This window comes from Oncorhynchus clarkii, chromosome 9 (genome assembly GCF_045791955.1).
Source record: "Oncorhynchus clarkii lewisi isolate Uvic-CL-2024 chromosome 9, UVic_Ocla_1.0, whole genome shotgun sequence".
NCBI classification, from domain to species: Eukaryota; Metazoa; Chordata; class Actinopteri; order Salmoniformes; family Salmonidae; genus Oncorhynchus; species Oncorhynchus clarkii.
In genome coordinates this window covers 56,106,703-56,120,372 of record NC_092155.1, presented here as the reverse complement: position 1 = coordinate 56,120,372, position 13,670 = coordinate 56,106,703, and the positions used below count along the sequence as shown (strand labels likewise).

Genomic DNA, 13,670 nt, shown 5'->3' with positions numbered 1-13,670 from the left:
ACGACCCGGTAACACTTGAGCACATACACTTTAAAATGTCTATCTGTCGAATGGAAGACGCAGTGAAATATGCATCGAGCAGTGGAGATGATATGCGCAGTGCACGTGCAGACTGGATACTCAAAAATCTTTTTTGAATTGATTAAAAACATCATGGACCACAGTCCTTCGCGGTGAGACGATGGTCCGGCACATGCGCACCTTAGCGTACTAGTTGTTGTCAGCGGTGGTTATGGAGATGAAATGGGACTTGGGCAAGCTGTCAACATTTTTGTAATGTTCATGGTAAGATATCTTTGATATATTTGTCGTAACACTATACTTCAATAGGAAATACGTTGTATTCAAACGGTGGTTTTATTGTGCATCCGGTGTCACTATATTTATGTGAATTCAAGGTGTTTTACGTTATCATTCTAAGTAGGAACGAGTTAGCTAACGTTAGCTAGTTACAACGAGCTAGCTAGCCTCTCTTTTACTCGCGCTGTCATCGCTCCATGTTCATTCCTTCCCACCCCAGGGACGTCAGAAGCAAGCAAGCAATGCAATTCCATATAGCTAACACGGAGTATTGAAATGTATGCTATTGAACTCATTTGTTTAGGGGCATAAATTTGATATTACATGGCAGAATGATATGAAAATTAAATGGCAGAATGATATCCCAAGTTCACCTACACATCTAATCTTGTGTCCATTGTAGAGTAGTGTAGCTGTCAAGGTTTATCTCAATCCCAGGGTGAATATTGCTGTCAGTCTTCCATGGTTAATGAGTATAGGTAGCTAGCTAATTACTGTGCCAATCTATTTGATAGTGAAAGGTGCTTCAGATGATATTCAGTTGTAGATTGTTATGTTTCTCCATATTTGAAATTGTGCAGCAGCAGGATGCCCCGGAAGATAGGATTCACCCTGGTCAGTTCCTCTGGTCACGAAGATAACTTCAGTGCCAAGGAGCTGATGGTCCATGCACCAACGGTCAATGGCTGGAGATCTGCCAGGTAGACACTCTCTCTCACACACACACTCTCTCATGTGCGCCTGCCATATGCAAGTGTCCCAAAGCCTCCGAAGGCCACTTCGACCAAGGCTGCAGGCTCCAGAGCGAAGTGTTATCCTAACACACACTGCAATATGTTTGGAGTTTGTGCAATTTCATACAAAAAATAGCAAGGATTGCCAAATTATATGACATGTGCGTTTGTTTGTCTGATTTCGAGGCTTGATGCATGAAACAAATGAAATACTTTCCGAATTAAATGTTTAACTGTTACTGACCTTTATATTTAGTTAAACAACAGGTGGAATTTCATGCTTGTTTTATTATTTAAATGTAGAACATGAATTGTGTCATTCAAGTCAGGAGTGTGTCCTGAAGTTGATGGGTTTATTGATCCCCTCACCACTCTTTTGAAGTTATCTTCTGAGTTTCGTCACCAACACGTGACAACTGAGGGTCCTCCAAACGAGTTTGTTGGGGCGAGGGGCTGGTTTGAGATTCACACACGCACACACTGCTTTTGGATCTGTTTTTCAGTAATGTACTGTAAGGGCAGTACTAGAAGTACCAACCTCACTGTTTCTTTCCACAGGTTCTGTCCATACCCTCAGCAGGTCACTTTGCAGTTGCCAGAGCGGAGTCGGGTCCGTAAGCTGCAGCTGCTTGCCCACCAGTACCTGATCTCAGGCAAAATAGAGTTTCACATCGGGGACCGATTACTAGAGGCTAACTCACCTGGTCTCTCTGGGCACCTCCGCAGGCTAGGGTGAGTTAGTAGAACCAGCCAAAAGAGATGTCTGACCGACACAGACAAGGCACCAAAAGCAAGAAACTGAGCTGAAACAGGGAGGGAGTATCTGAACTCTTCTGATAGAAAATGTGTTTTTTCTGTTGCAAAACATTTTGCTATGGTGTACCCTAATGTATATGAGTCTGGCTTAGTTGGTTGTCATGTTTCTATGGAGCATGGTGCTGTGAACAGAAAGGTTGTTGGTTCTACCTGACACACCTATTGTAATGAATATAGATGCTGAACTTCATCATCTGTTATTTCTAAGTAACTATATTACTATTATGATATATAGGCCTACATTTTCATCATATTTACTGCTTTGTTGTTACAAGAAAGGTGCACAGTAATAGAAATTGATATGCAACCTTTGCCGTAGGTATGTTTCTTTATCAGACAATGAGAAAACAGGCTTCAAAGCCCGGGAGCTGAAGTCTGTTCACGTGGATGCCATTGGAACATACCTCCGTATAACCTTTCACAGAAACCATGTCAACTGCTACAACCTTTACAACCAGGTACTCCACTATGAAGTCATAAAGTCATTCCCCTTAACCTGTTTATTTGACTTACATACTACCACATTCATATCATTTTATAGTTTATTTGATTTATTTCTTCATCAACTTTTGTTTATCATTTCAGGTTGCATTGGTTGCCATTAATGTTTTGGGAGATTCTGTGGATGGCACTGCTGTTGACACAATTGTAAGTGGTCGCTCTTTAACGTGTGTGAGTGTTCTGTCATGTTTGATGTTACTGTATATTTAAGGTGCAGTACTACTGTGAAACACCAGAGTGCACTGCTGTGCTAGTATTTGTGTGAGCCTGCCAACCTGAAGTAAATTTCTTGATAGGCTGCGCTAATAAAAACATCTATTTGATTTCATTACTTGTCCATAAGCATTTAACCCACAACGGTGAGTATGGCTACTGTAGAGCCATATACACATTATATACCTACATTGTTCTGCAGATAATCATGGTCGATGTTTCTGAATATTGTGGACTTGCCTAGTTAAATAAAGGTAAAATAATGGATAAAAAAGTCTGCTAAATGGCATATATTTTATTGGTGTTATGTGTTTCCACAATATGTATTTATGTATAGAGAGAATTTCCACTGTTTTATATATTCAAACTGTGTGTCAGTGTATGTTTACAAAATGCACACAGACTACAGTTTGCACACAAACACAGTGTTTGCATGGTGGTCACTGTGTGTGTCTGTATTGGCATCTGTATTGGTGTGTGCGCTGCTTGCCCTGACAGGCGTGGGGCAGGAATGTGGTAATCCGACTCCGAGGGCAGAGTAATCACAGAGGAGGCCTTAGCCACTGTAATCAGATAAACCTGCGGACGGACAGCCCCTGGAAGAGAGTGGCCCAGCTCCTGAGGGGGAAGTTTCCCCTAACTGCAGATATAAGATCAGCTTCCCCTCCCCAGTCCTAACCTTAACCATTCATGTGGAAAATGCAAAGCTGACCAAAGATCAGGGGCAACTTTCTCCTATACCAAGTGGCCCAACCTTACCTCTCCAACACACAGATAGGCAGATTCCACGGTACAAGCTTCACATTGTCACTCTCTAATCCCACTCTTAGGCACCTCCACCCGGCCACAGTGTTAGCTTGCCTGGTTATCTCTCAAGGAGTTTAGTTTTCTTACTGCTGCATGTATGTTGTGATTGTACAGGGAAAGCCTATAGAGTGACTTTGAAGTATGTGGAGTGAGAACTGGTCGTATCATTGACATACTACTTGTGGTAGATCACCCAACTCTGTGGTGTTGTGGCACTGATGACTTGCCTCATCAAGTATTATACAGAGTTGAGTAGTCCTCTTATCAAGTCCATGTTACTGTTCACTCTCTTGTTTACCACTAGACTATGCTCCATTCCTGTATCCATAATAATGACTCCGTTAACAGTGGTTGTGTGTTTTGCTGAGCAGATGACCTGTCTGGGCCTTATGGCTGTGTGTTTTGCAGCCTGTCATTGAGGGAGGTTAATTGTACCTCTGTTTGCCCTCAGCCTAGCAGAGAGCAACTGATTGAGCACTACCTCAACATTAGTCAACACGAGACCGCCTTGGATGGAACATACATGGGGTAAGGGTTGAAGGCTCAAGGCGCATTGTACTGTGAAGTGCTCTGTGACAATGCTGTTTAAACAAAACATTAGCCTTGAAGTTGACGTATGATTACCACTCAATTTGCCATTTCCATTTTCTAGTTTTTCTCTTTAGCTTGGACTATAGTCTGTTAACAGTATATCTGGCTAATGTAGAACCCAGGAACTGATGCATCAATTGGAATAGTTGTCAATTTGTCACTCTGAGACTCCAAGATGTCATTCACATTTTTAGAAAAACAAATCAATATCCCATAGATCAGGGGTAAGCATCTAGATTCAGCCTCGGGACAATTTTTTTCTTGGAGCCGATGGTCGGGGGACCGGAACATAATTATAATCTTTTGTTCACTTTAAATTGACCACAACTACTGTAAGCCCAAAAAGAGAGAATTTCATACCTTGAATACATTGAGACAATCTTTTTTTATTTTTTTGTGGGAATACTTGGTGAACAGATTTCCTAAATTTAACACATTTTTTGCTGAATTCCTAGTGATTTTAGTTTTTGAAGAAAAACGAAAATCCTAAATATACTTCCTGACTTTATTGTCCCCATGTTTTTTTTTTTTTTTCAGTGTCATGTACACGTTTAAATACAAAACAAAATTGACAATACAACTTTCATAAGTTACATACCAATAAAAACACGTTTTTTTTTTTAAAAGACTAGCCTGCTGGCCTTACTGCGTCGATAGGAACATTAGCCTGAGCTATTTAAGAGGGATATCACACCTGGCACAAATGATTGTCTAATTCTGTTTTTCCTGCTGAGGGGTGCCCTATACCTGCGCCCAGAGGAGAGTAATTCAAAGTCCGGGTATAAGGGGTGGCTTGGGTCTAAAATGATTTTGTGAGGCTTGCGGTGGGCTCTGACCTTAAAGATCTCATACAGGCCTGTCTGTTTGACTCCAACTACCTTGCTTGCTGTGGTAATAATCCTTCTCAGCATATTTCTCTGGCTGACAGTGGCATTGCCAAACCAACAAACAATACAAAAAGTTAAAATACTCTCAAGGAAAGATTTGTAAAACAGAGTCCGTATAGTACAGTCTACATTAAAAGATCCCAGCTTTTTGAGCAAGTACAGTCTCTGTTGGCTCGTTGTAGATCAGGTCTGTACATTTACTCCGCTGAAGCTTATTGTCCAAGAGGACACCCAGGTATTTCTATTCCTCTACAATCTCTATATTCTGACCTCTGATAGATGTTGCAGAGGTAGGTGTTGTACACTTCCTGAAGTCTATTCACATCTCTTTGGTCTGTATATATACAGTACCAGTCAAAAGTTTGGAAACACATACTCATTCAAGGGTTTTTCTTTATTTTGACTATTTTCTACATTGTAGAATAACTATAAAATAACACATATGGTATCATGTAGTCACCAAAAAAGTATCCACCCTTTGCCTTGATGAAAGCTTTGCACACTCTTGGCATTCTCTCAACAAGCTTCATGAGGAATGTTTTTCCAACAGTCTTGAAGGTGTTCTCACATATGCTGAGCACTTGTTGGCTGCTTTTCCTTCACTCTGCGGTCCAACTCATCCCCCAAACCATCTCAATTGGGTTGAGGTTGGGTGATTGTTGATGCCAGGTCATCTGATGCAGCACTCCATCACTCTCCTTCTTGGTCAAATAGCCCTTAGCCTGGAGGTGTGTTGGGTCATTGTCCTGTTGAAAAACAAATGATAGTCCCACTAAGCGCAAACCAGATGGGATGGCGTATTGCTGCAGAATGGTGTGGTAGCCATGCTGGTTAAGTGTGCCTTGAATTCTAAACAAATCAGACAGTGTCACCAGCAAAGCACCATCACACCTCCTCCTCTATGCTTCACGGTGAGAACCACACATGCCGAGATCATCCGTTCACCTACTCTGCGTCTCACAAATACACAGTGGTTTCAACCAAAAATTGCAAATTTGGACTCATCAGACCAATGGACAGATTTCCACTGGTCTAATGTAAATATCTCATGTTTCTTGGCCCAAGTAAGTTTATTCTTCTTACTGGTGTCCTTTAGTAGTGGGCTTGAGTTTATTTTGACCGATGGAAATTTGGTTCCAACCGCAGTTTCTTTGTGAGACGTGGTGTAGGTGAAGGAAAAACAGCCAACAAGTGCTCAGCATATGTGGGAACTCATTCAGAGAATGCCAAGAGTGTGTAAAGAAAAAGAAAAACGGCTCCCTGCCATAGATGTTAAAAATCATATTTTTTTAACAATTACTGATGATACTTGGGAGTCGTGTTGTGACTCAACATGTAAAGAATGTGTTTAACTAATCACTCACTTTCAGATAACATTTTGAATACCTAATTGGGGTACATTGTTATCTAAAAGTGTGAAATTAAGCTCTGGTCTCTGCATTAAAAGTGGCTCTATCCCATTGTTTTTGTTCAGTAAGTGTGACTCCATCTCTCCTCTGGATGACCTGGCTTTTGACATGTACCAGGACCCCGAGGTAGCCCACATCATCCGCCTGCTGGATGACAAGAAGCAGGAGATGGTCCGTCAGGAGAGATACGAGTTCGCCAAAACACTCAAGCAGGCAATCGCTGACCTGCAGAAGGTACTTCTAGGGTCTTCTGTGTGAAAATTGAACAAAATACTCAATAGCCCCCCCCCCCCCCCCCCCATTGGCCCTTGTGTAGATCTGAAAAGATGTATTGCATAGTTAGATTAACGTAATATGACGGAAATTCCACCTAGCCTATCAGAGGTTGAGGTGGAGTGCCATATTGCCTATACAGTACCTACCTATCCATCTACATGAAGTGCTTAGGGGTAGGGGAGAAAAGTGTTGTTAGAAGCACAAGCAAGAAGTTTGACATTGAAACAGTACACAGATATGCTATCTTTGCATTACAAATGGACACATAAAGTATACTCCATATCACATCTTGTGAGTGAATTCAGACACCACCCCGTAGCCAAAGAACTTCCCAAACCCAATTCCAATCCACTTGTACGCCTGGCCAATTAGCATTGCATGCTCTGCTGTTGCCAATGTGGTCAAACCGAAACTCTTCCACCATAGCCTCTTGAGGGCATAACTCACATCAATGTAGGATTTATAGAAAAGGCAATTACTTCATATTGTGCTTCCGAGTGGCGCAGCGGTCTAGGGCACTGCATGTCAATGCAAGAGGCGTCACTACAGTCCCTGGTTCGAATCCAGGCTGAATCACATCTGGCTGTGAGTGGGAGTCCCATAGGGCGGCACACAATTCGCCCAGCGTTGTCCGGATTTGGCTGGGGTAGGCCGTCATTGTAAATAATAATTTGTTCTTAACTGGCTTGCCTAGTTAAATAACGGTTGAATATTGTCACATACTTCAAATATATCTACTACTAATTGTCTTTCACAACAGTAGCTGTGTTACCCATAGAATTATATATGTGTGTTACCTGGCACCGAACTAGCAAGCTTGCTCAGTTCTATGGAATTTCCCTGTAAAATGATGCATTGGACTGGAACCTCTGGTCTCTGTCCTAAGTGCCACCCTATGTACTGCACTACTTCCCTATGGGCCCTGGTCATAAGTAGTGTACTATAAAGTTATTAGGGTACCATTTTGGAAATTGACAACGGTAAAATATCCAGTTCGTAAATGTTAAAGATTCCATCCATGGAATACCATGATGCCCTGTGGGCATGGCAATGCCCCGTTGCATACTAACCACAATTGAAGGAGAATTTGCTCAACATTTATTTTATGCAGTCATGTTGAACAATAATAGATAGTTTGCCACTTCCTTCCAACATCTAGGCCTTTAGTTGTCCATTCATGGACATTAAAATATTTAATCACAAAAAAGAATAAAACATACTCTGTTTCTCTTTCTCCATCCTCTCTCCTCTTTCTTCCTTCTGTCCCCCTGTGTGACTGTGGGCTAGGTAGGAGAACGTCTGGGCCGATATGACGTGGAGAAATGCTGTGCCATAGAAAAGGAGGACTATGACACAGCCAAGAAGAAGAAGGAGCAAATGGAGGAGTACAGGATGACGGTGTACCATCAACTAGAGGTCCACAACCTACTGGACATGGGCATGGTGAGTGGCTCAATGTGGCTTCTTCAGTCATTTGAATTGTTGTGACTGGAAATGTACACTATATATACAAAAGTATGTGGACACCCCATACCCGTTGCTGACAGGTGTATAAAATTGAGCACACGGACATGCAATCTCCATAGACAAACATTGGCAGTAGAATGGTCTTACTGAAGAGCTCAGTGATTTACAACGTGGCACCGTTATAGGATGCCATCTTTCCAACAAGTTAGTTCGTTATAAATAGTCTGTCCTCGGTTGCAACACGCACTGCCGAGTTCCAAACGGCCTCTTTCAAGCACAAGCTTAAGATCACCATGCGCAATGCCAAGCATCGGCTGGAGTGGTGTAATGCTCGCTGTCATTGGACTCTGGAGCAGTGGAAACGCGTTCTCTGGAGTGATGAATCACGCTTCATCATCTGGCAGTCCGACGGATGAATCTGGTTTTGACGGATGCCAGGAGAACACTACCTGTCTGAATTCCTGGTGCCAACTGTAAAGTTTGGTGGAGGAGGAATAAGGGTCTAGGGCTGTTTTTCATGGTTTGGGCTAGGCCCCTTAGTTCCAGTGAAGGGAAATCTTAATGCTACAGCATACAATGATATTCTAGACGATTCTGTGCTTCCAACTCTTGTGGAAATAGTTTGGGGAAGACCCTTTCCTGTTTCAGCATATCAATGCCCCTGTGCACAAAGTGAGGTCCATACAGAAATGGTTTGTTGAGATCGGTGTGGAAGAACTTGACTGGCCTGCACAGAGCCCTGACCTCAACCCCATAGGACACCTTTGGGATAAATTGAAACACCCAACATCAATGTCCAACCTCACTAAAGCTCTTGTGGAAGCAGGTCCCCAACAATGTTCCAACATCTAGTGGAAAGCCTCCAGTAGAGTGGAGTCTGTTATAGCAGCAAAGGTGAGACCAACTCCATATTCATGCCCATGATTTCGGATTGAGATGTTTGACGAGCAGGTGTCCAAATACTTTTGGTCATGTAGTGTATCTTAATGCCCTCATTTAACAATATTAATTGGGTTTTTGGATTAAACAGCATAAAAACAGTGCTGTGACAACATATCAACTGAAAACAAACATGACCTTATAATGGAAAAATACATTACAAGTTCGTTCACTATGGCAGCGGTTCCCAAACTTTTCCTTTCCGGGGACCACCAAGTCACAGTCAAAGGCTATTGAGGTCCACCATTTGCAGAGTCGCATAATTTTTTTACATAAAATATCTATCTTAGCGGACATGTTTTTTCTATTTTATCAGTGAATGTAACAGCTTAAAGGCCTATTATGTTTGTTATTCAATTTGCATTGTGAAAAGTAATGTAAAATTGCTTACAACTTCATTATAGGCCCAACTGTTATTATTTTTCACAAAAAAATGAAACCAGTTGAAAACCACTGCAATATGGTAATTAATGGTATTTTTTATTATTTTGTAAACAAATTAACTAGCATTTCTACAAATATTCATATTTTTTGTCACTTTAGTAGACACTTTTATCCAGAGCGTCTTACAAGAGCAATTACGGTTAACTGCCTTGCTGAAGGGCACATCGACAGATTTTTCACCTAGTCTACTAGGGGATTTGAACCAGTGACCTTTCGATTACTGGCCCATTGTGCTTAAACGCTAGGCTACCTGGCTCCCCATATATCCCATCTTCCATCTTGCATTAAATTACATTTGGTCATCTTTCAACCTTTACACCCACCAACATTGCAAAGCCAAGCAGTTTGATGAGGAAAGCCCTCCCTCTTCTCATGTTGACTTTAGATAAAGGAGATGACGGAGTCACCATCTGAGGACTCTCCCGATGTGCCATCCCCACGCCGCCACCAAGTAGGACACAAGATGAGGGTTGTCACGGAGACGAGGAGGAGGAGAAACCAGGAATCTGTGATCACGGAGACTGTGGAACCTTTCCCCCCCAAACCTGTCAGTCCCCCCCAAACCCTGCTGCGCTCCCTCTCTCCGACACCACGCTCCTACCCAGCAGTGTCCAGGATAGATGTGAGTCCCACACTGAATCACACTATGTAGCACTATTGTTTCACTTGTGAAGCGAAGTATGATTCTGTTTGGATTTCAAGGCTAGCAAAGACTAACCTGCCAAGTTAAAAAGCTCTGATTGATGCCCAGTTATAGTTGAAGTTTTCTTATGCTATTCACAACTTTTTCCCTTTTCCCATGTTATACTAAACACCAAAAGTTATTGAAAAAGAGTTATTGTCACGACAAGAAACACACTGAGCCCCTCCTTATAATCTGCAGGGGTGTTTGAAACACTCAAATGTGAGATTATGACCAAGATGTTATATGGTTTACTCACCAGTGTGACTGCAGACAGGTTCAGTTTCACAATTTAATTAAAAGTGCGAAACAGTTGAGTGACTTTAGCACAAGCCAACCTGGCTGGAAGGCCCTACTTTTGGCCTTTTACAGGACAGGAGTATTGTGCCAGTTGGCTGGCAGTTAAACTTGGATTAGATATTATACCTGGGTTCTAAAACTCATTATACATACAATGACAGCATCGTCAATGAAAGCAACATTTGTTTTAGTAGATAATCTGATCAGTCAATCTTTTCACCAGTTTGTCTAGCTCGGTCTGTTTGGCTGGTTACATAGTCTTTTTCTCTTGAACACTGAAATGTTCAGTGTATCTCAACACTTGCGATATCTGGGTGTAAGAAATGTAAACCTGCTTAAATCTTCACTCATCAAGTCCAAACCAACCCAACAGGTAACTTTTGTTTATTTCAATCCTCAATTAGTGTTGCTGCAAGCAAAGTAATATTAGCGTTGTGAGGTTATCTTAAAGAAGGGAATTGATCTATATATAAACATGATCTAACCACAATAATTAAACAATAGTTTGATGCCCCATTGATCTCCCATTGAATGACTGTATGCACAGGTCACCGCCCTGCCTTATGATGAGAGACCCCTACCTGCCCTGCAGAGAAAGGGGGAGATGCCCCAGAGCCACCCTGAGGAGTCCGGTCTCCCCCCCTCTCCCCTAGCCACCATCATCCCATGTAGCCCTGGTGTGACTGGGGAGCCTGAGCCCCTGACAGAGAGTGCCCAGAGAGAGGCCAGTTTCCCTATCGAGGTGTACGGAGATGGACTGGTGAGATAAATACACACAAGCATGTATGCACACACGCACACACATACACAGGAAAAACCCAGACTTTACATGATGTATCTCTCATAGTCAGTCCGTCATCCTCTGGACAGTTTGACTTTCTAATCCTCTCATCCGCCCTAGGTGGCTGGAGCTTATTCAAAAACGTGGTCCTACCGGGAAGATGCCCTGCTGGCTGTATACAAGAAGCTGACGGAAGTATCGGCCGGGACACCCAAGGAGAAACTGAGGAACATGATGAGGGCAGCAGTGTTTCTGGTCAAGAAGGCCCTCAAGGATAAAGTATCATCTGTGAGTTTTAAATGGCATCGCAACGTGTGTCCCAAATGGTATCGTATTCCCTATATGGTGCACTACTTTTGACCAGATCCCAATGGGACCTAGTCAAATTTATATAGGGAATAGGGTGTCATTTTGGACACAGGCACTCCCTATTTAGCCTAGGTATGATAATTTACCGGTAGCTGTGATGCCAGGGGATCTTTTGGGGGTTGTGTTCTTTATTACTCAGAACAGTAGGTTAACATGTTTACCTTTTCGTGCCTTTAACCACACTTGGCCCAGATTGAAGTTACAAACAACATGTAGAACATAAAAAGAGCTAGCTACATGCCTTAGGCCGCAATGACTAACCACTCTTGTTGCCTGGGGCTGATTTATGGAGGCCAACATTCAATCTAACCCACGCTTGGGAAACCTGCACTGGGGGAAGTGATATGGTACTGTTTCACAGTAGTGTGTGGATATATTGAAGCAACATCTCAAGACATCTGACTGATGTCTTGATGTTGCTTCAATATATCCACATCATTTTCTTACCTCATGATGCCATCTATTTTGTGAAGCGCACCAGTCCCTCCTGTAGCAAAGCACCCCCACAACATGATGCTGCCACCCCGTGCTTCCCGGTTGGAATGGTGTTCTTCGGCTTGAAGTTGAAAGGGTGCTGGAATAGTGGAGGCAGCACCGGTTTTCTTTGAGACTTGAGGCAACTCTCCGTGTTTCTAAATCAATAGTTGTTTAGTAGCCTGAAAATGATGAAATCATTAACTTGCTTGACCATGTAGTAGGTCATGTAATGGTTTGTTACATGTAATACGTTTTGTGGACCTCACAGGACAGATGTTGCTCTCCGGTTTTGTGATGAAACAAATTTATTTAAATTTAACGAATTCGTATAGACTAATAACAAATTAATTAAATGTAACTAATTTATTCTGCCACTGTGTCTTCTTATTGTCTCTGCCTTTAGGCCCATATATATATATATAGATACATACATACATACATACACACACACACACACACACACACACACACACACACACACTTGAAGTCGGAAGTTTACATAAACCTTAGCCAAATACATTTAAACTCAGTTTTTCACAATTCCTGACATTTACTCCTAGTAAAAATTCCCTGTCTTAGGTCAGTAAGGATCACCATCTCATTTTAAGAATGTGAAATGTCAGAATAATAGTAGAGAGAATGATTTCTTTCAGCTTTTATTTCTTTCATCACATTCCCAGTGGGTCAGAAGTTTACATACACTAAATTAGTATTTGGTAGCATTGCCTTTAAATTGTTTAACTTGGGTCAAACATTTCAGTTAGCCTCCCACAAGCATCCCACAAAACGTTGAGTGAATTTTGGCCCATTCCTCCTGACAAATCTGGTGTAACTGAGTCAGGTTTGTAGGCCTCCTTGTTCGCACACGCTTTTTCAATTCTGCCCACACATTTTTTATAGGGTTGAGGTCAGGGCTTTGTGATGGCCACTCCAATACCTTGACTTTGTTGTCCATAAGCCATTTTACCACAACTTTGGAAGTATGCTTGGGGTCATTGTCCATCTGGAAGACCCATTTGCGATCAAGCTTTAACTTTGAACTTGCATCCTCTCAGGCCAGGGGCACAATGTCTGAATTTATAGTTGGATCAGAATCGGCGTTATAATCAATGGCCAGTACGGAAAATTAAGTAAAACCACAAGTCCAAATCATTATTTCCGTCCCTGGCTAATTTCGCTGGCTTCTCTTGTATTCAATGCTGCGGGCGGCAACAATATCATATTATTTTTGACCAGACCGCATCAGATAGATGAGCTTCACATACAGAGACAGAGGGGCGCTGTTTTGCTCGCTCTGAATACTTTCTCTGCGAATTGAAGGAAAATTATGAAGCACAGAGACGAAAGATGCATTATTTAATGTATTTTTTTCTTTTTTGGGGTGGGAAGCCTGGCTTATCTTGGCACCCATGAAGACACCACTGGAATGTGTAAGGTTTTGTTGTCAGTTGGAAAGCTTTAGGCTGTGTAAATTGAATTGAAAAGGGATAATTTGTTAGCAGTGACCCACACAGACACACATGAAGGCCAGATATGTTTATTCCTGTCACAGGCTCTTTGAGTGCTATACACACACATTCTACCCCCTCAACAATGTTATCCCAGTCCCACTCACATTCCCACTGCTCGCTGCTAGAGGTCTCTCCTTAAACAAATATTAGAGAGGATTGGTGACAA

The 13,670-nt window shown here is 42.1% G+C and overlaps 1 protein-coding gene across 1 annotated transcript in view; it reads left to right on the top strand.

The window, feature by feature from the left end:
- The first annotated feature begins 25 nt into the window (after positions 1–25).
- Positions 26–13,670, top strand: part of LOC139416597 (centrosomal protein of 104 kDa-like) — a 47,230-nt gene continuing 33,585 nt past the window's right edge. Inside the window, exons 1-11 of the mRNA XM_071165452.1 lie at positions 26–285; positions 882–1,001; positions 1,593–1,766; positions 2,170–2,308; positions 2,436–2,498; positions 3,823–3,899; positions 6,324–6,492; positions 7,822–7,977; positions 9,770–10,006; positions 10,914–11,126; positions 11,268–11,435. Of these exons, the coding sequence (XP_071021553.1) occupies positions 889–1,001; positions 1,593–1,766; positions 2,170–2,308; positions 2,436–2,498; positions 3,823–3,899; positions 6,324–6,492; positions 7,822–7,977; positions 9,770–10,006; positions 10,914–11,126; positions 11,268–11,435 (1,509 nt within the window). The 5' untranslated portion in view covers positions 26–285; positions 882–888. The remainder of the gene's footprint in view (positions 286–881; positions 1,002–1,592; positions 1,767–2,169; positions 2,309–2,435; positions 2,499–3,822; positions 3,900–6,323; positions 6,493–7,821; positions 7,978–9,769; positions 10,007–10,913; positions 11,127–11,267; positions 11,436–13,670) is intronic.